The 21204-nt window shown below is 42.2% G+C and overlaps 1 protein-coding gene across 1 annotated transcript in view; it reads right to left on the bottom strand.

Annotated features, from left to right (window-relative positions):
• The window catches only part of epha5 (EPH receptor A5), a 63019-nt gene extending 43364 nt beyond the window's left edge, over window positions 1-19655 (bottom strand). The window contains exons 1-3 of the mRNA XM_019874081.1: window positions 19212-19655; window positions 15106-15170; window positions 5957-6671 (exon numbers count right to left, since the gene is read on the bottom strand). Of these exons, the coding sequence (XP_019729640.1) occupies window positions 5957-6671; window positions 15106-15170; window positions 19212-19302 (871 nt within the window). The 5' untranslated portion in view covers window positions 19303-19655. The remainder of the gene's footprint in view (window positions 1-5956; window positions 6672-15105; window positions 15171-19211) is intronic.
• Between the last annotated feature and the right edge of the window lie 1549 nt (window positions 19656-21204).

Genomic DNA, 21204 nt, shown 5'->3' with positions numbered 1-21204 from the left:
ACTTCATCTCTCTCTTCATCCATCTGCCCACTTCTGTCCTCAGTTATCCGTCCTCGGTGGCCGTCGCCCCAGAAATAACGCTCATCCATCTCTTTGTCTATTCGGCCTCACACCCTGTGGTGAGAGATCTTCCATTTCTCCTCCATCCATTTGCTGTCCTATCACTTCTCTCATTTTTTTGGATCTGCCTGTCCATCTATAGCACCCCGCCCATCCCGCCCCTTGTTTGCAGTCTAACCGCCCTACCCCCCACCCATACTTGTCTTGCTGTGCTGACAGTGCCGCTGGCTCTGACCAATTATCTTGGATAAAGTTGTGCCAACATGATACCTTTCAGAAATGCACGTGCAGTATCGTCTGCTGTCACCCCACGCGACTGCAGTGCAACAACAAGGAAGTATCAAAACATGCTTCATATGTAAATATATTGACTTCCTTGTCCTCTTTTCCTGTGCAGGATTGTAAAGAAGACTCCAGCGTTAATATCAGCGCCAGACGAGACTTGTTTTCAAAGCGTTACATTAAATCATTCCCAATCTTTTACAGTCGTTGCTTTAATTTCAACTGTTGTGTGACAATTTTGGATAAAAAAAAAAAAAATGGAATGAAAAGCACAGCTGCAACATTTACGAGACCCTCTACATTTGTCATTAAAGTGAAGAGGAAAAAAAAAATGAGAATGGAGAGAAGAGAGTTGCAAATGGTATGGCTGTTTAGAGGATTAAATGTTCCATAACAAAGACAGCTAATAAAGGTTTTACAATGGCAAGAGCTGCAATGGATTATTTTTGGAACTTGGAAATTTGATAGACATCGTTCAGTTTTGTTTTGTTTTTCTTTTGTGGGCGGACCACTTTTTGTTTTTTTTTAATTCAACATGTAAGATTCCATTGTCTTCACTGCACTCAATGACGTAACGAACCAAAACATTTGATGACATTTCAAGCAAATATCATTCACTTTGGGTTGTGGAAGCGCGAAGAGACTTTGGTGTTGGAAAAGAAAATCGGAAACTTGGTCGATGGTGTATCAAATTAAAAAAAACAACATTTATTTTCACTTTACAGGGGCTTTTATAAATCAGGCGTCAGCACCCCTCGAGATGTTTGAACTTGTTGAATTGATGAGTCATCAAAGGTCTTGATTTAATGGGAATAATGATGCATGGATGCAGTTCAAATAATTGGTCACATTAACCAACTGAGGACATCTTATAGCAGGCATGTCTTAGCGCCGGTCCTCGTGGGCGCCGTCCTGCCTGTTTTTCGCTAGAATGTCAAGTTTTTAAGCTGTAGCATTGCCGTTTTCTTTAAAAATACGTAATAAATGTGTATGGATGTAAATAAAACACTAAGAATAGTTACCATCTTTGAAAACTAAAAAAAAACAAAAAAAAACAGCATGAAATGAAGTTGAACGGTATGCTCAGAGTTACAAGGTTAAGAGGAAAGCCAGTCGCAATCCTCTTAAATGGTACGATGCTAGCTTTCTGTTTGCAGGTATTGAGAGTCCTGACCAATTGGGAGTTGCACACACCTCTCACCGCACTTTCTGAATTCTGACTGCACAAACAAGTTGCCACATAGCTATAGATGAGTCCAATCATCATAAGATGGCAAACCTTACAACAGCTAATCAGTGGAATTTTGGCTGGTTAAGCTCTAGAGGGGAAAAAAAAATCCTCTTGACGCGCTAGAAAGAAATAGACTGCCATTTTGGATTCAATCTTAGTTTTAATCTACATGATAATCAAATTCAAACAGATTTTTTTTTTTTTTACACATTGTTCCCCATCATTATTTTAAGTAAGGAACTGATGACTCAGGCCTCAAAATGAAATGCGTTCTTCATTGACAGCCATGCGTTCTCTCAAAACATTAAAACATACAAACAAAAAGATTCAGTGGCAACTGGAAAAACATCACGTTGGCACTATTTGTCCATATTAAAGTGACCAGTCAATCCTACTAAGCATGCTGGGTAAAATGAAATAATCTCAACTTTCGGGGGAGGACAAATGCAGCAAATTCATATGTTTGCAATTAAGCATTTCTATGCAAATGTGTGTCTCCTGTGTCGTGACAATGGCCTTCGTTGCAAACTTCACTATGCTCCCTGTGAAAAACCACTTTAAGCCGAGTGGCTATACCGTTCTGTAATTCAAGTGATTGTTTTGCACAAACAGAGACATCATGTAGGGAACAGGATCCTGCTGCTTATGCCGTCGGAGTGCTAATGTAGGTGGTTGCTTGAAAGAAAAAGCACAGGGAGGAGGTGAGGAATCGGGAGACAATAAATGATTGACAGTGACATGGAGATAAACCGAGAGAGAAAGGCAAATGGAATGGAAAAGACATGCAAGCACGAGGGAGATTGGAGGAAGTCAAATAAAGATAAAAACGAGACCGTGAAATAACGGCGTGCGAATGAGGTATGGTAATAAAAACGAAAGGGGAAACAAAGGAGGTGCGAACGAGATGCCCACCACCAGTTCTGTCCCACATTTTACAAAGACTGCGTTAAATCACGCTCGGCTAGGCGCCGTGCAACATTGTCTCGGATTGTGTTGCACTTTGACCTGCAACGATTCCCACTCGGCGAGGTATGCGTGCTTGAAACAGGTGCTGAATGGTCCCAACGTGGCAATAATGTGCCATTGTATTATTTTCAGAGCAGCGCTTCTCTTTTTGAAGAGCAAAGAAGGACTCAATGAAGTGAATACAGAACTATACAATGGGTTCTTAAACACAGCAAAGTACTTTATATAACTCAAATACATCGAATCTACATTAAGCCCGCTGTCCCTAAAATTTTTCTCAAGTCCTCACAAGATTGTTTACGAAAACACCAAATAGATCTCAAGCTGAAAAGGGAGAAAATATGTTCTTTTCTCATTCGAACTTTTCAAAAGACTGGCAGAGTGACAGCCTCATTTGCATGCATAAGTGTAAAAACGACTGTAGCTTCATTAATTACTAGAGGAGTCACATTTATTCGTTTTTTTTTTTTTTTGCTCCATTGGCAATGTGAGCCATGTTTACTGGTGAGCAGTGAGACGTTTTATCCGGAAAGGAATGTTGAACAATAAGTAATAATTAGCGTTTTGCTTGGAGGGTGGCACGGCGGGCGACTGGTTCGCTAATTGGCCTCACAGTGCAGAAGTGCAGGGTTCGATTCCGGCTTTGACCTTCCTGTGTGGAGTTTGCATGTTCTCCCTGTGCCTGTGTGGGTTTTCTCCGGGTACTCCGTTTTTTTTCCCCACATTCCAAAAACATGCATGGCAGGTTAATGGAACACTCGAAATTGTCGCTAGGTGGGATTGTGAGTGCGAATTGTTTGTCTATGTGTGCCCTGCGATTGGCTGGCAACCGGTTCAGGGTGTCCTCAGCCTACTGCCCAGAGACACCTGGAATAGGCTGCAGGACGCCCGCGACCCTCGTGAGAAAAAGCGGATTAGAAGAGGAATAGATGTGAGCTTGGTGCAAAAAACACTAACACGACTTCAAATGAACAGCACCTTATATTCAGTAACCTTCATATACCACCTCCCCCGCCCTCCCAAAAAAGGCAGCAAAGACAAAGGACTGGATTTTTAAAGACATGCTCACATTGTGTTTTACTCTGACAGTCAAATTCATTTTGTGCTTTTCATGCCAGAAGGAGAACTTCTCCTTGAGGCTCAGACAGAACCTAGTCGACACTTGCTGTCAGATCTAAAACATTGATATTCACACCGGCTTTAGGAGATGTTGAATCTACAAGTCTCCTCAAGTACCGGTAACTCCTTTTGGTCCTATGACGACGTATATATCGTTTAGGAGATGTTGAATCTACAAGTCTCCTCAAGTAACTCCTTTTGGTCCTGTGACGACGTATATATCCTCAGATGTGGTTCAAAGGTAGCTAGGCTGTGGCAATCAATCACAAGATGAAGAGAAAGCAGGGGGAAGCAAGGTACATGATATTTATTCCTGTGACTTTCCGGGGCCGTGGCACAATGGAAAACTAGACGTGCTAAATGGTCCTCGATAAAGCCGCCTTGTGCACGGCTAACTCCACATTGCTTGGGGACAATGAAACAACAAAGTGGACCGGCAGGGCACGGGGTGGTGGTGGCGGCGGGGGTAGAATGGGCTGTCTTGTAATCAGAAGGTCACTAGCCTGGCTGAGGGCCATCGCTCATATTATTGCGTGTCCTTGAGCAACACTGAACCCCAAATGACTAACGACTGAAGCGCGCGATGGAGCAGGAACATGTGTGTGTGTGAAATACGGCTAAGGGTCCGGAATTGTGATACAACCAAAAGGTGTTTATGACCGATTTTTGGTAGGGAGTCAATGAGCAAACTCATCTCCTTACTTGGAGCCACATAGGACCAGTACCAGTTTGGGAAAGGATAGATACTTGAAAAGTGATTGGATGAACGTTGTGACTTTTGTTGTTAGCAGTGAAGTACCTCGCTCGAGCTTGACAACGTCAATTTGTGTTTTGCTCCGATTCAATTTATTTTATTGGTAACTTGAAAGAACAATTGACTGTTGGCCAATTAGCTTGGTAGCTGTTTCACCCACAGCAAGAGTACCAATGCCAATTAATTCAAAAGGTACCATGATGAAGGGTTCCTGAAAATGTGCTCGGTTGGAGTCCGATACGAATTGAACCATTTGGTGGAAAAGGTCCTTGAGTCAAATTGGCCAAATGCCCTTGTTGATGTCTCGGTCGGCTCATTTGCCTCAATTTTTTTTTCTTCATCTTCCACAATCAATCATAGCTTGAAACTTGTCAGCATGGATTTAGCGTTTTTTTGTTTTGTTTTTTTTTTCTTTTGCATACTGTATATATTACCACTACTCAAGCAGACTTATCCTTAACCTGAGACTAGTTGAAGAACATTTAGACAACCTTTGATGCACATTAGGTTGTACACTTTCAACCCCAATTTTATGGAAAAATATACATCAAAAGTTCGTACTATATGAGGAAAAAAATGTTTTATTGCATGCACAAATTAAGTTTACTCAGCAAATACGACAACGTTGGGTATCATAGTAGGAATGTTCGTACTCTGCACACAAGTAGACGCAAAATCCTCGTAGGATTGACGACTTGTGAGTGTCACCCCATTTTGTTCTCGTTTGTGTGCGTAATTTGATGAATCGGAATTCATCCTAGCTGGCAGTCGCGTGCCCGTGGGCCACAAATTTGCATAAGCCCTTCCCACAATTCCCGAAAAAAAGGGGATTCATTTGACACATCTCAGCCAATGCATGGAGGTCTAAAGTTACAAAAGATTAAAAAAAACAGAACAGCTGTCAGATTGGTGCGTACGCATGGTTACTAAATGAGGGCCAATGTCTAAAACAAAACAAGGAATTGGGAAGGAGTGGGGGGGTGATTCCTTTTCCACTTTAAAGGTTTCTATGTGTTTTCAAAACAATTAAATTGCTCTGTCTGGTAAAATTTTCAACCATAAGGTCAAGTTAAAATGCGATGTACTGTTTAAAGAACATAAGCATAGAATTTTACAGGTAGTGTCCGAAGGTGCTGCTTGTTTGTGTAGTTTTTTTTTGTCCCGGTTTGCTTGAATGGTCAAACCTTTTGCTTAAGATGGAGAGAATGACAATGCTAGCAACACAATTGCTATGACAGCACAGAGACGGGCTTGTTAAAATAAGCACCAGAGAAAACAAGAGGGGACAGCGCACACATGGGAATGTCAGTTGACGTCGGAGGTGGGAATGTTTGGGCTCGAGGCTTAGCAGAAAGGTGACTGTACGAGAGCAGCAAAGTGCTTCAAGTCTCGGGGGGAGGGTGGGGGGGCTACACTAAGCCAAGGAACAGCAAGGCACTCAGTGAAGGAAAAAAAAAAAAAAAAACGCTCTCAGATAAATAAAGACACCAGATGAACAAACGCAGGCTATGCGATCACAAGTGAGGCAAAGTTTTTGTGCTCACCTTGACAGGATCCAAGGATTTCTTCAAATCCTGGCTTGCATACGCACTTCCCGATGGGAACCAGCCATTCTCCCTCAGAGCTGCAATGCATCCTGGGAGGCTCGTATAAAGGCAGTGAATTGTTGACGCAGCGACCCACGACCTCCACTAGCTGCGAGGCCTCTGATCCCGGGATGGTATCCGCGAACTCGGCCAGGCTTTTCACAAGAAGCGGGCAACGTTTGTAGAAAACTCGCACCGAAACCAGAGCGATGCAGGCTCCCAAATCCTGAAAAGCCAAGTAGAAGCCCTTCCGGGTCAAAGGGCCTAAATCGCGGACTTCGGTGTTGAGCTTCATAACCCGATCCCCGAGGTCAAGCTCAGTGAAGCTCTCGTCAGCCGCTATGGTGTCGATTTTGATGTACTGGCTCTCCTTCAAGGCCCTGTCTTCCTCCTCCGTTATCCTCTCGCCGTCCTCCATTTCTCCATCCTCCAATTCGCCCCCATCCGTTTCATAGTAGTACATATTGAACGTCTCCTTGCAAGTTCCGACGCCGCCGGGGAGGCTGTTGCAGTCTCTCAGGGTGAACTTGAGCTCTATGTAAACTCGCTGGGCTCCCTCGGTCAGTATCCAGTTGGTGTGAAGCCAGTTGTTCTGGTTCTGCTCCATGACCCGACACACTTGGTAGGTGTGGATGGGGGCATAGTCTTCATCTACTTCCCCGATTTCTTCCCACTGGTGCAGGAAAAGGAGATACAGAAAAAAAAAAACAACTCACGTCAGACTCCATGAACACAGTTTCCATGAAGCTACAGTTCAATGTGAGCAGTCTGAACCACACACTTCCTAACGAGGTGCATGACAAATATGCTATTTTAACGACCATATGGACAACGTATGTGCAAAATAAGCGCTCTTTATACTTTGTGTATTGCATGTTTGATAATATTTTTTTTAATGCATGGGAAAAGGATTTGAAGCAAAAAAGAAACGAGCCACATACTGTGATCGTTTCGGCCAGTGCAAAATGACGCTCTTACATAAAAATGAATAAATGAATAAATAAATAAATAACTCCAATTCAAGAATTGCACAACCCTGCTGAGCAAAAAAAAAAAAAAAACCACTCCAAAAAATTAAATGCAAATTTTTGTACATAATGTCCAAAAAAAAAAAACCATCCAAAAATTTAAATGCAAATTTTTGTACATAATGTCCAAAAAAAAAGAATTTAACTGACTAAAATTTTTTATATTTTTGAGGTACTTTGCTTGTCCTGTATATTATTCCAAATCCGCAAAAAAAAAATATTAGGCCTACTCAGCATGTATGACACAGTGAAAGCGTTACTAATAAATGTCTTCCATCTAGTGGCGATTGGCGATATTACAACTTAAAACTACAGTCAACTCCTGCATATTTGCAAATTTTTTATTTTTTGGGGAAAATGTATTTTGAATGTTTATCGGTGGGTTTTTTTTGATAACTGCAAAAATAAAAATACATGCCGCATGCTATCAGTTGCCCTTCCAAGGTGTAGCTTGACTACACTTTCTAAAATGCCCAGGATGTCATCAATATTATAAAAGACAATACACATGTGAATTGTCCCACTTTTTAATCAATTCCTCCGGTTCTTCTGGTCACAGTAATACATGCTTAACATGCGGGTGTTTGTTGATTGGACACAGTGGAACGTCTTGGAACATGATGAAAAACAATAAATGTGTCACACTTATCTTCTCTGCTTAATTCAAAGGCACGTAACTACGTAACATAGCTGTCACAACTACCGCCATCCCACCTACGCGCATCACACTGCAAACACAATCTTGTCTCTTGGGGTCGTGCTATGGTGACACTTGGTGGACCAATGCTGGCCGAATGTTTCTAACCTAGAAGAAAATCAAACAATAACTAAGAACCAATACACTCCACAAATATAAGATTGTACTTTCTAGAAACATAATTTAGTATAATTGAAGTCCCCATCATTTGAGCGATCGACTATTTTCTTGTTTTTTGTCGCTCCCAGTCAACATTCGAAGTCACTCTTCTTCAAAATGACCGTGTCAAGCACTTTATTGATTTTAAATCATATCCTATCTACTTTGTAAGAAGCCCGAGACACCAGAGCTCCTCAGATTACAATTCATCATTGATAGCTTTACAGAGATGCCATACCCTGATCAGCTAGTTTGGAAACCATTCAAGCGTTCATCTGTGCTTTGCGGTACTTATGTAGTTAAATGATTTAACACCATGCACAGGTGAAGAGAGTAAGAACCATGAAAAATCGAGTCAAAATGAGGCACAGCAAAGCCCTATGTGAGGCTTAACACGCAACATGTATAAAGAGCTGTGAGTGGCTCATATGGATGGCAAACTAATCCTCATCCTTTCCACCTCATTTCCCCTCAGTCCAAAAGATTTGAGCGGGTTCTGAGTGGAGGTATTTATCATAAACGAGGGGCGGAGTTCTTGTCAGCAAAAAATAAAAAATAAATGACTGAGTGTGTACTTGTAGATGAGCTTGCTCATCTATGAGTCTTGTAGAGCCATACCTGCACAAAAGTTAGTCTAGTCCTCCCTGACGTGTGTGTTCTCAACTTTCCTGGGACATGGCTATTATCTGCATCGCTAGCACCCTCCCCTGGCTAAAACAGGCGCTTTATCATGTCAGCGTAATATGGCCAGAGGGACCAGACTATGATCTGGTGTTATAGCTTAATAGCCCATATTAATCATCCTTTCCACGGTTGCTGTACACAACCTTGTGCCCTTGTCTTTTTCTCCCTCCCCCGTGTCCCTCTACTTCAGTCTTCTTCCACCTGATTACTTTTCATTCCTCCCCACCTTTCTGTCTTTTGTTTAGGTCGTACTCATCGACGTTACGGAGCCATTTCGGCATCGTTCACAGCGTAGTTAAATTTATTTGCATTTTTGTTGATGGGGAGGCGGGGGTTTAGTTTCATGGGATTGCAAGGCGATTATAAACTGGGGCTATTTCCAGACATGATGCTTCTGTGCATACGTCACTTTATGAGTGCAGCAACATACCGTACACGCATGTGCATGTGTTGGGTGCATGTGCCGCTACAGTTATGTCTGAGACTGCAGCACACTCTGAGACATTAAGCTTCTTACTGGTTTGATCATGCAGATTCTGTAGCCTTCACTGAGCTTCATACAGCTTAGCGCACACACACACACACACACACACACACAAAAAAGAGCACACACACACATTCCTGTACTTGTGGCACAGTGAGGACCAAGTAAAAAGGCCTAGAAAGCGAGGACACGCACGCACGCACGCACTCACGCACACACGCGCACATACACACACACACACACACACACACACACACACACACACACACACACACACACACAAAGTGAATGAGCGTTAGGCATTAAGGTATGGTGACCAGTGAGCACGGACTGATGAAAAAAGAAAAACATGGGAGGTGGGGGGAACAAGTCCCAAACTGTGCTCCAATAAGGGGAGGGCACAGTGTGGGCTTGGAAAGAACCTCTGCAACGGCCACAGGAATAAGAGATTTGGGAGGGGAAGGGGGATCAGGCAGGGGCAAAAGGTAGCAGCCTCCCCCCAGAACTGCTGCGCTGCGAATGTAGCCTTTCAAACTGTGCCGCACCTCCTCAGCGCACTTGGATGAAAAGCACTGATGATAGGGTTGTGTTTTAAGTTGTGTGATCATGAGCGTGTTTTCAACTTTTGCGGACAGAAAAAAATAAATGACTGAGCATCAATGGCTTATTTCATTCCATTTTTGAAGGCTCACGGTTGTTGCAGGGAAACCAATATTTATTCGTTTGAGAGGTGGTAATCTTTTCCCTAACGACTGTTGAGGTGCCCTGGAGCAAGGCGTCAAACCTCTCTTGTACTCTCTTTTTGAATGCCTGCCATGTGTGTGATCTGGATCTCTGTGTGGTGTCCACCAAAAAAAAAAAAATACACGCAGCACTAAGTAGGTTTCATTTTCCCCCCGCGGGATAAAAATATACTTCAAGTACAATAAAAAAATAAATAAGAATATCTGGAATAAAATAAACTTCACCTCACTGTCCCAACTTCCCCTCGGATGCGGTTCAATGAACTCCCTCAAGACATCAAGAGAAAAGATTTCTCTTCTCTGTTGGAGAAATGCGGCAAAATAATCCACATGAATTGCAGCATTGTTCTGAAGCGGTGGGAAAATAACGCCAAGGTTTGATCACTGCAGGTTGATCCGTTCAGCCTCTATTTCACCTCTGCGTGCTGCTCCGCTAGCCATCCTTATCACTCGCATGCAAACACTCGAGAGTCCCTGTCGGCATCCCCCTCCAGCTCCTCATTAGGGTGTGTGTTTGTTTTGCTGACTGTTATGTGCACGCCTGTTTGTGTCTGTGTTTGTCACATCAGTCAGAGGACCCCCCGCCGCTCTGCTGAGTGGCCTCCCGGCACTGCGAAGCTGTCTCCAACTTATTATTGCCGCCTATTACAGCTGACCGCCATGACACCGTAATAAGAACAGCGGTCCCCGCTCTTTATCCATGAAAGAAACACCAGCATGATCACCAACACCGGTAACACCCTCCCACTTTTTTTTTCTCTACTTTTGCACCCAGCTGGCACGGCTCCGTCCATCACTATAATCATTTTCCGACTGCGTGTCCTCTATTATTGCTTTCACCACACCGTCAAAAACACAGCGACGCTTTCGGGCCACACGCTCTGCGTTCTGCTTTCCAATTTCTGCAAGTTGTCTTTCCATAAAGCCCGTAATTGGATCTCATTCACCATCGCGTCTTACATTATTCATTTCCTTAAAGAAAGGGCGCCAACAATTTTGTCCACACGGGCATGTAAAATTGACTCATTCGAAAGAAAAATCGACAATAATGGATCGTAAGTGAGGGTGATTATTCTTTAACCCCTTTCACTTTACTCCTCCATTGTCCTTATTTTTGAGAACTGCTCCAGATTCTCGCTGGTCGGCTGCCATTGAGCATTGATGCCTAACCATCAGCCATTTTTGTGAATGCGTACGTGTGTGCTCAGCACTTTTGTCACTCGTCTGCCCTTATCTCAGGCTTCTCGTGCTGAATCAGCAAGACAGTCCATGCATGCCGGACTATTCGCTCAGGCGGGTGAATCAGCCACTGCTCCAATGCGCTTCCATAGATGAGCTAGTAGGCGAGAATTTGATTGTGGAGGATAGGCAGCCGGTTGATCCAGCCTTCAACTTCAGCTGAATAGCGATCACACGTAAGCTTAGGTACAAATGGTTTGAATCAAGACTTCGGAAAAGTGAAGTAGAACACGCTGTCAGACTGCCAGATAGATGTGCTCTTTGTCCAAGGATGAAAGCTGAGCCCTTAAGATTTCATATAAAACAAGCATGAGTGGTGCAAGGGGCAAAAGTCTCTCTGGTCAACAAAAAGTGCAGTGGTCAAGCGTTTAGCTGAAAACTAGTATGAGGAAATCACAAATCTCAAAGTGTTTTTTTTTGTTTGTTTTTTGTTTTTTTTTGTTTCCAAGAAATGCCGAAAAGGCTCCGTCACGACTTCTTGCAGTATACGCCATTAAGATGTTTTCCAGGTTTAGTGACGTGAAGTTCACAATGCCAGTGGTGACATTAATTTCAGTTGACAGCAGAGGGCGATACTGCCCAACGCGGCCGCCTCCTGAGATGGATGAAAATTGATGAATAAATCCGTTCAATTCTTATATCATAAACCCAATATTCGTGAGAATAACGCGTTTAGGCTAATATATACACAACATCTTGTTGCTAAAAAAAAATTGGGGAGTTTAGTTCCCTTTTGAAGGCGCATGCATGTACATAACCGCGACAAACCTATTCTAGTTTCTCCATATCCTGTATTTGCTTTAAAATTGTTTATTTGTTTATGTTAAAACGAAACAATTGATATGTGTTTAAAGAGTGTTGGTGTGATTTTCCGCGGTCTGCGCATATTGGAGATTTTCACCTTAATGCGTGTGTCTTGATCGTATCCCCCCGACTACAACATTTTCCGTCTTTTGCAAGAATTTGATTTGAAATCATCCATCCGTGAGGCATGCACAGAAAGGCAGTTCATATTCCAAGCGTGCACCAGGCCCAATCAGATTTTGAAGTGTGAAAAGAGTGAGTCGTCGCTGGAGTCCGGTTTGAGAGTTGTTTGGTTGCCTCCAATCTCACGCCAGCTGGCAGCCGGCAAATCAGTTGTCGTGTGTGTTTTCAGCTTCAGTTTTGAAAGCCCCAATGTTTTCATCAGTCAGCCTTTGTCAACACTCTTGAAGAGTCCAGTAGATGTGGTCCAGATAACAGATCAAAATGGGCCTGGAATTGGTTAGACTAACAGCGTACAATGGAGACAGGTGACATGGATGGAGCTGATGGAAAAATAATCCTAATGGTGACAACCATCCCTTTTATAGTGCCTTCTTTTTTTTTTCACTTGAAGATGCAGTCGATAAAAGCCCGTACGAAATGGCATGCGAGCTGCAGCGGCTCAGCTAATCTGCCATCACTCTCGGACACAATATGGGAGACGAAATGGAGGAGGCAGGGTCCCAACGGAACAAAGACCAAAGTTAAGTGTTCTTGCCAGGGCTTGCTTTGCAGTCTGGCCGTAACTTGCAAATATTTCATGGTTGACTTCCATCCAGAAACACCAAATATCCACTTTGTGTTCATTTGGTCTTCCCTTGACAATGGTAGGGGCAATCAGTCTGTTGGTAACCACATGAAACGCTTAAAATTCCAGATTCAGATGATTTTTGGAACCATATGGAGCATTGGGAGTACATTAACCCTCGTTTAATGTGAGGGATACATTCCTGAGCCATCCACAATCTGTGTCCATCTGCAATATAAGGGAGTATTTTTCTTTCATAGTTTAACCCAGGGGTGTCAAACCCATTTTTGGCGTGGGCCACATTTTAGTCACCATTTCCGTTGGAGGGCCATGATGACTGAAATCATATAAAGAAGTCAAGAATAATGCTTTATTGAACTACTGTTCCCCATTGCAGTAACTAGAAGTTACTGCAATGGGATGTTTGGCAACAAGAAATTTTTTACAATATCTCTATTATTTATTTCATATGAGAATTTGAAATTTTGGTACATATTTTGGCAAGCCTCATGGAAGTTGCCATGTTTGATTGGCTTTCGCGGGCCACATAAAATGGTGTGGAGGGTCAGATCTGGCCCCCGGGCCTTGAATTTGACAGCGATTGTTTAACCCCTCCCACATGCTTTAAACATACTTAAATTAATCCAAGTCTCTGTATGAGTGGGTTAATTTTAATTTATGTGCTTCACACTTCTCCCCGCTTTCAATAAATGTCTGAAAAAATGGCATTGGTGACTGTGGCTCTCCTTGCCCGCATGGGGGGGGGCTTTAGAATAAGTATATTGTAAAAAAAACTATCCCTAATATGTATTGTTCTGTATGTACAGCATATTGTCAGTGTCCAAACAAAACAGTTTATGTAATGTTGGTTTGAAGCATTTTTTTTTTTTAGTGCTCCTTGAAAGAAAAAAAAAAAGATATTGGGACAGAGTACGCCTGTCCTTAAACGCACTTCCCATGAGCTTTTTGTTCAAAAGCAAAAGAGAAGCATTTGGTGGGGAGCACAGAATGGAGAATAGGAAGGATGGTGAGATAAAAAGACAAGCAGATGGCATCAAGGACACGAGGAGAGACGGGAGGCGAACACGACAGATAGAAGAAGCCAATGTAAAAGATAGCAGTGCGGATGGTGGAGGAGGAGAATGAAACAAACCATCTGGAATATGCCCCCCCCAAAAGAGCCCCCCCTGCTTAACATCTTATTTAGTCGTAGTAGACTGCCGCTGCCAAGTCGGTGTGTGCGCAAGCTAGTCGAGGCGCTCCAGATTGGATTCCATTGTAATCAGCTTCCACGATAGGAATTCTAATAGCCAACAACAGTCATTCTTGTTCCTCCCACAAATCATTTGAACACAAGGCAATATGTCAAATGGAATAAAAAAAATAAATACCAGCTTGCACTGGATGGAAAAAAAAATACTTTGTGAAAATGTTAGGGAGTTATTTATTTACCTCTATTTCCCATGAATATGGTTACATACGGACTTGGATAAAACAAACCATGAGGCATAATCACACTCGATGAATATGATTATGTCTGCAATTTCAGCATATCTCCTCCAACTAGCGACAAAACAGCCTTGGAGGAGATGTGGCTGGGAAAAGAAAAAAAGGTGCCATATCGCTCTGGTCAGCATGACAGGTATACCTGAATATTTACAACCCGGAGACTTTGAGCTGTTTTTTTTCCAAAGTGAAAGCAGATGTCTTATTTTGAAGAAACACAAAAGATAAGACAATCTGCTTTCGCGAAGCACGACAGAAGTCGGAGAGCATTAAAGGTGGAAATCGGAGGATTTGGACAATTTTAAGTGAAACAATGGCTCAGAATGATGAATTGACGATCAAAATAGTTGAGGATGGATTTGTGATCGATCAAGTCGTGAATCGACGCCCACAGAAGTAACTAACTAGAGAATATTAATTCATAAATGTCTTCATATGTGCTGTATTAGTTAAAATAACTACCAGTTACACAAATGTAACTTCTTTGAAATTATTGGTTAATTCCGTCATTTATTCTGCCCATTTGCAGTAGGCATATTTATATACTGATATACAGTAGCATTAAATATGGATGATTTTCCATGAAAAAACCATCACCTTATTGGGCAGGAAAATTGCCCTTCCACATTAACTTAAGAGCTGGTGGTGAAAGACTTTGGCTGTGATCACTCGTTGATCACGCGCCGAGGTGTTCTTGAAAGTCCGGAATACATTTTAAACGCACCCATTTGATTTTTCAATGGCTATTTTTCAATATTCCCTCAGTATTTCTTCAACTTGCCCTTTACTGAGCCATGGAAATCCAATTCTTGGTCTGAGAATGAAATAGGCCATGACGACTTGCAATAGTTTCATTCATGAATTCAAACGAGCCTTATAATTAACTTGGAGTTCTTGGAAACCTTGAATGACCTTTGCCATTCCTAAAACAAATCTGGCTCGCCATTTTAACATATGTCAGTCACTCGTAGTGTGCTTCTTTACGCTGAATGGATGAATTTTAAGGCTCACTCACCCCATTTTTCGGGTATGACACCCATCCGAGGTCTCCCATCACAGAGCGAGAGTCCAGCAGGTTAACTGTGAAATGAAAATAGCAGTCAGTCAAAATGAAAGACATACCGTGAAAGGTATCAAATATACAGGAGGTGATCGATATTTTGGGCACCAAATGGTGTTCGAAATGCCACCGTGATCGCGTTAACATGACCTAACAATTTACATACATTAAGGCGGCTGGCGATGACTCGGCTCACGGAGACCTAGTCAAAATCTTTCTCCATCGGTAGCAGACCTCCAACCCCCCGCCCATAGTCTACATTACTCAGAATTCCCATTTAATTTTTCAGCCGATAAATAATAATTCCAATCACAGCGGCAACGGGAGTTGTGAGCACATCTGGAATCACATTTTTACTTGATGTGGTGACTCTCTCTTGCATATCTACAGAAAATGCTGACAATCGGCATGGTGGGATGGTGGCACATGGTTGCTTCCATATTATATGTAGTTTGGTTACAACAATCAACTACCTCGATTAAAAGACAAAAAAAAATCCCCAGCGGTGGAGACTTTTTAATGTCAGCAACATTTTCAGAAAATTGTGCTTCCGGGGTTGCACACAAACTCAAGAGTTGACATTGCTGACATGCATGACATGACCATGGAATGCTCCACACATTTGTTAAAAGAAAAAAAAAAAAAACAATCTGGATTTTTTATTTTCATGATTTTTGATTTTGATTTTTCACTATTACGAATAGGAATGAGGAATTTCAAACTACCTTCAGCTTTTCATACTCCAAATTGAGCCAGGTTGCTGGGCTTCATTGCTCGTTTTACAATGGCAATCCCAATTTGACCCTGGATTACATTTCCATTTATTTCTTCTGTCTTTGTTTAGTTACTTTAAATCTGCATAATTTAATTAACGTACTGTAACAACTTTCAAAATTATGACAAAATAAATGAGTTTTTTTGTGGCAACATATGTCACTTTTACGTTTAAAGCCGTCATTCTAGCCCATAAATGTTAAACCAGGCACTGCTGTTGTCGGCGGCACTCACATTGCTGAAAAAACACTTTTCGGTTTGACCAAAATGCAATGTTTTGTGTCATTTCCTATTGAGTTCTAAATATTTTGCCTTTGAGCGGGTGGAATGTTGATTCTTGAGAAATGAAAACGGTGCACAAAGGTAATTTCCACATTGCATTCAACATCGGGAACAGTGATTAACATGATTGAAAACGGAGATTGAGCTGATGCATCAACATTACGACAAAAGCAGCTCGAGTCGCGTGGGAAACGTTCACTTAACTTTATCTCATTGGTGATAATGTTGAACTTGTTCCACGGTACACAGTGTGCACTCATGTAATAAAAGTGAAAGTCCAATATGAAGGATCCTTTGTTTTTCTGTTCATGTTTGTTTATGTGCAGTTATGCACTTTATATCATTCTGAGAAAGAATAATCGGTGAGGGGAATGCAATGACGCGATATTTCAATTTAAAAAAAAAAAGACATGATGTTCATCAAAATCCATCGAAAAGGTTTTTGTCTGTGGGCAGAGTCTGTCTGGGGCAAACCATGTTCTGTGCCTAAGACTCGCTCCCTTCTCCAACCCTTCCCCTCCACAATCCGCTCGTCTTAAAGTCTCCACCCGGTCTGCCTGGAATAATAAAAGATGTCCTTTGGCGCCGATTAGACAACTAATTAGGCCATAAAGAAGAGATAAGTGATGCTGAACTAGATCATATGGGATACGTGTCCGCTTTCACTCTACCTTCAACCACCTAACTCGTGACAATGATCTACTGGAGGCATTCGGAAGACTCGTCACTGCTCAGTGACGGAGGGGCCTTTCAGTGTTGCGCTGCTATTATTTGAAAGATGTTCTCTGAGGAGCGCATAGATTTTTTTTTTTTTAGTTTGGGGAGTCGTGTTAAAATGAAAAGGCCAAGAGGTGCTTAACACTTTTCTGACCTCATGCTATTGCACAGATATCGTCTCTTTTCTCTGCAGAACTGCCTTCATGCAAGGTCGGTCATGTTAGCTTAAATCGTTCCGGTTTGATTTGAACCCTTTCATGCCCCCTGTAACCTGATAACATGATAAGCTGTCCACTGTAGTAACCGCTGTCCCTCAAAGGGTGAATGGCTTAACTTCTCTTCATGTCATTTTGCCAAACATAGCAAATCCACCCCCTTCCTATCAACACTATTAAGTGTGATGAGTTTGGCCCTCGCTAACGTGCACCCTCGTATACCGGTTACCATCCTCATTAGTCAGATATTATTATTCTAAATAGGGCCAGGGTGTTCATCTCGAAAACAGATGCATGAGCATCTTGCGGTGAATGGACAATGTTTGGAGAAAGCCATCAATTAAAATGAGCGTGGACTCGCTCCAAAAGAGGACACTAATCAAATTGTAACTGTTTTCCCTCCGAAGTGGCTCATCAGCTATGTTTTTAGACTCAACGAGAAGTTTTGTCACTCCTGGAGCTGATAAGATAAGATAAGATAAGAAAACCTTTATTAGTCTCGCAATGGAGAAATTCCCAATTCACAGCAGCAAAGTTATGAATGGAAGAAGTAGAACAACAAAATATAGGAGCTGCTGGAAAGGCAGCCACTCACGCGGCGCCATCTTGAAGTCAAAATAACAAAAATATATTTAAATATTAAAGCAGCCATTAAGGTCGTTGGCATTTGCAGTTTCCTCCTCCAATTAATCAGATGCCTCGCAAACAAGAGAAAGAAAATTGCATTTGTCTATTGCTATTCGATTGATGGAAATAACCAATTTTACTGAAGAGCACGATAGGATAGAAAAAAAAATCTACGTTCATAAAAATAAGACAGAATTGTTTGTATGGCAGAATTCTGTTCATTATTGATCATTATACTTTTGGTCAATCATATAAATTGCATATTAATATCAATATACTGTATTTTGTAGCCATCAAAATAATAATTGAGAAATTGGAGGATTTCACTCTGGCATGCTAGCATGTAAACTGAGACTCAACTAGTTTGTTGCCTAAACAGGCTGCAGATGAAATCAAAACAGGAAGTAAATGTTCTGTAGGGGGTCTTTTGACGCCAAGTATTTGGGGTCCCGTGGGGGGGGGGGACTTTGGATCCCAGCACTTAAAATGAATGTTTCATTATCTCAAACAGCCTGTCAGTCATTGGTCCCTTTCAGTCATCATCACTTTTTCCTTTCTCATCAATTGTACCAAGATGCGTTTGACAAATTTCAAGACTGTGATCCTCCAATTAAAATGTGCGCAGATTCGTCAAATCCCATTGTTCTTTGGCAGTGTGTTGGACGGGATATCAACCCAGCATGATGTATCAGGTGGATTCCAACTTCTTAAATGAAGGCTGCCGTGCACAACAAACAACAGGAGTAATCCATTCTGCGGCCGCACAATGAACAAACACTTTTGCGCAGCCTAAACTTTTTTTTTTCCAAATAAATCTATCATGTGAAGAATAAGCAGGTTGAAGAATGTGCTCTCTTTCCCCCGGGATAATGCCAACTAACAGCCTCGACAATAGCTTTCATCTCACACGATTAGAATTCTGCACAGTGTGCAGACAATAGCGTGGGAACACAACCTGCCACTCCGTTCCATGATGTCGTGACATCACCCGCTTAGATGTCGAATGTAGCGAAGCAGTTCATCTGAAGTGACTTATGTCATGTTTGCACGAGCTGATGAAACGATCGGAACAAGCCATCGCCTTTTATTTATCCTGGCGGTAGCCGTGAGATCAACAAAGCTGATGACTTAAAAGTTCTTATAGGGAAATGCCAAAAAAAAAAAAAACGGCGTTCGAACAACAAAAAGAGGAAACGAACACATTAATATGACCACATTCGTGTGTTTTCTTCAAGTGTTGGCATCGCGCAGTGCGTGTCAGTCCACGCAAGTCTTCAAATGACGGGTTATCTGTCAAGGTGTATGTTCCGTACAAAGTCTTTTTTTTCCGCCTGACATGTCAGAAGGAGGCGGAGAGCCACGCGCGCGGTGGTCCACTAAAGTGATTAAACTCTTGTCAGTGATAAGTCAAGCTCTTAAAGCGAGGCTGACAGACTCACAGCTTACCTTCATTTGCCGGGATGCACCACGCCACGCTCCAAAGCCACCACGTCCACGCCACCAGCCCCGCGCCGCAACTCCTCCAACGCGCTCTCATGGCGCATCCAAAAAATTAAAAAAAAAAAAAAAAAAAAAAAACTAAGAAGAGAAAAGCCGATTCCGAGTCGCACGTTGCCTCAGCAGCGGCGTGGTGAAAGCATGAGTGACGTAACGCGGGGTGTCCGTTCAGTGGGGCGAGGGAAAGCTCATGTTGTGCGGCGGACTGCTCGTTGAAAGCGACTGTGAGCTCACCAGCTGGAGAGACCGGCGCCCCGCCGGTGGTGGGCGGGGCTAAGATCCCAAATTCTCCAATCACGGAGCGCGCGCAGGTAAAGTCACACCGCAGGATTGTGGTGACCCAAAGGGCACCAAATTCCTTGTCGCGGTAATCACTTGATGCGTTTCTTGCGCAAGTGTGACCATTTAAGTGGATGTGACGCACCCAGATGGGCTCTCAAATCAACTCCACGTTCTTCACGACAATCAGCGCTTGCATACAAAAGTGCAGGGGGAGGGAGACAGCGAGAGAGAGAGAGAGAGAGAGAGGAGAAAAGTTTCAAAACCTCCTGAAAACGACCGGTAATTTAAAATAAGGATTTAATGAGAGTCATGTCCATAGTTGATAGATCGACTGAAGAAACACAACACTTGAGTTCCTCATTTTATTTGATCACTTGATGCAGTTTGTTGCCTTCTCCATTGAGCCGATGTGTTATTTTTTTTTTCCAGACAACTTCAGGCGACAGCTAACTGAGGTGCGAATCTGTGGTGTAAACTTTTGCAATGGTGACTCACTGACAAGTGTTACTGCACTCCTACTCTGAGGTCTGTTGTTAACTACACTGTCGGCCTGTTCATTTTCGTGATTTCTTTTATGCCTGCCTTCCATATGGTGACATATGGGGTGATTAAACAGCTAAGTAGCAAAGTCTAAGATAACCAGATACTAAATACATTTTTTTACAAGAATCATGTAAATGTCATTTTGTATTTCTAATACATATACAAGCAATGTGGTTCTACACAAGTGCAAACACTACAATGCGAAACACATTCAAATGTTTCATCTACTCTATGTCACAATGCTTTAGCCTCACAGAAAGTGTCAGTCAAAACTGAGCATTCTCAACTCTAAGAACACTTTCCCCACTCACACAGCTCCTGTACGGTTTATTTAAGGTTTCATTGATCACGATTCAAGTCTTCCGACAGATATTTTCTGACATTTTAGTCCGGTTATTGTCAGAAATATTGCGCTACCGTATTTCACTACTGCTGCGCTTTGTGTGCACTTACTGCGAAAAATGTGGGAAGCTACATTCCAGATTATGGCATAACCTCTGAAACATTCTCACCTTTCGGAGCAAAATATAGAATCTCAAACAATTCTTGCATCTTCTTCATGTAAACGATGAGCATCGTAGGTGTAGTAGCAGGGTGTTGACTGTGTGTGTGTGTGTGTGTGTGTGTGTGTGTGTGTTTGACAGCGGGTGTGGAGGTGGTGCCAGGAAAGTGTGGCTTTCTGAAAGCGTTGCTGAATCCTCCACAATGTTTGTGGAGAAGAATGCCAGATAGAAAACAACTTCAAGTCTCCAAAAGCACATTCTCAGTTAACGATGATGAAGGTGATGATTTGATTGTGTAATTTATTGTTCTTTTTTTTCCTGTGGCTTTCTGCGCATGGTGTCTCAATCTAGAATCATTGAAAGGGGTTATTATTATTAATTTTGTGATAATTGCTAAATGTTGCTGTCTGATGACATTTGAAAGAAGGAAGATGACTGTTACTGTTAGGGATTATTAAACAAAGCTTTTTAAAAGCATCCCAAAATATATTTGCATGCTACCGATTACAGTGCACTCATTGCACACAATTGCACACAAAATGAAAACACAAAACAGGCAAGCAAGTAAACATAAGACCCATGTTTTTTTTTTAATGATTGGAAAAAAAAGAAGC

This window comes from Hippocampus comes, unplaced genomic scaffold (assembly GCF_001891065.2).
Source record: "Hippocampus comes isolate QL1 unplaced genomic scaffold, H_comes_QL1_v1.1 scaffold101, whole genome shotgun sequence".
NCBI lineage: Eukaryota > Metazoa > Chordata > Actinopteri > Syngnathiformes > Syngnathidae > Hippocampus > Hippocampus comes.
This window is presented reverse-complemented; position numbering and strand designations above follow the sequence as displayed.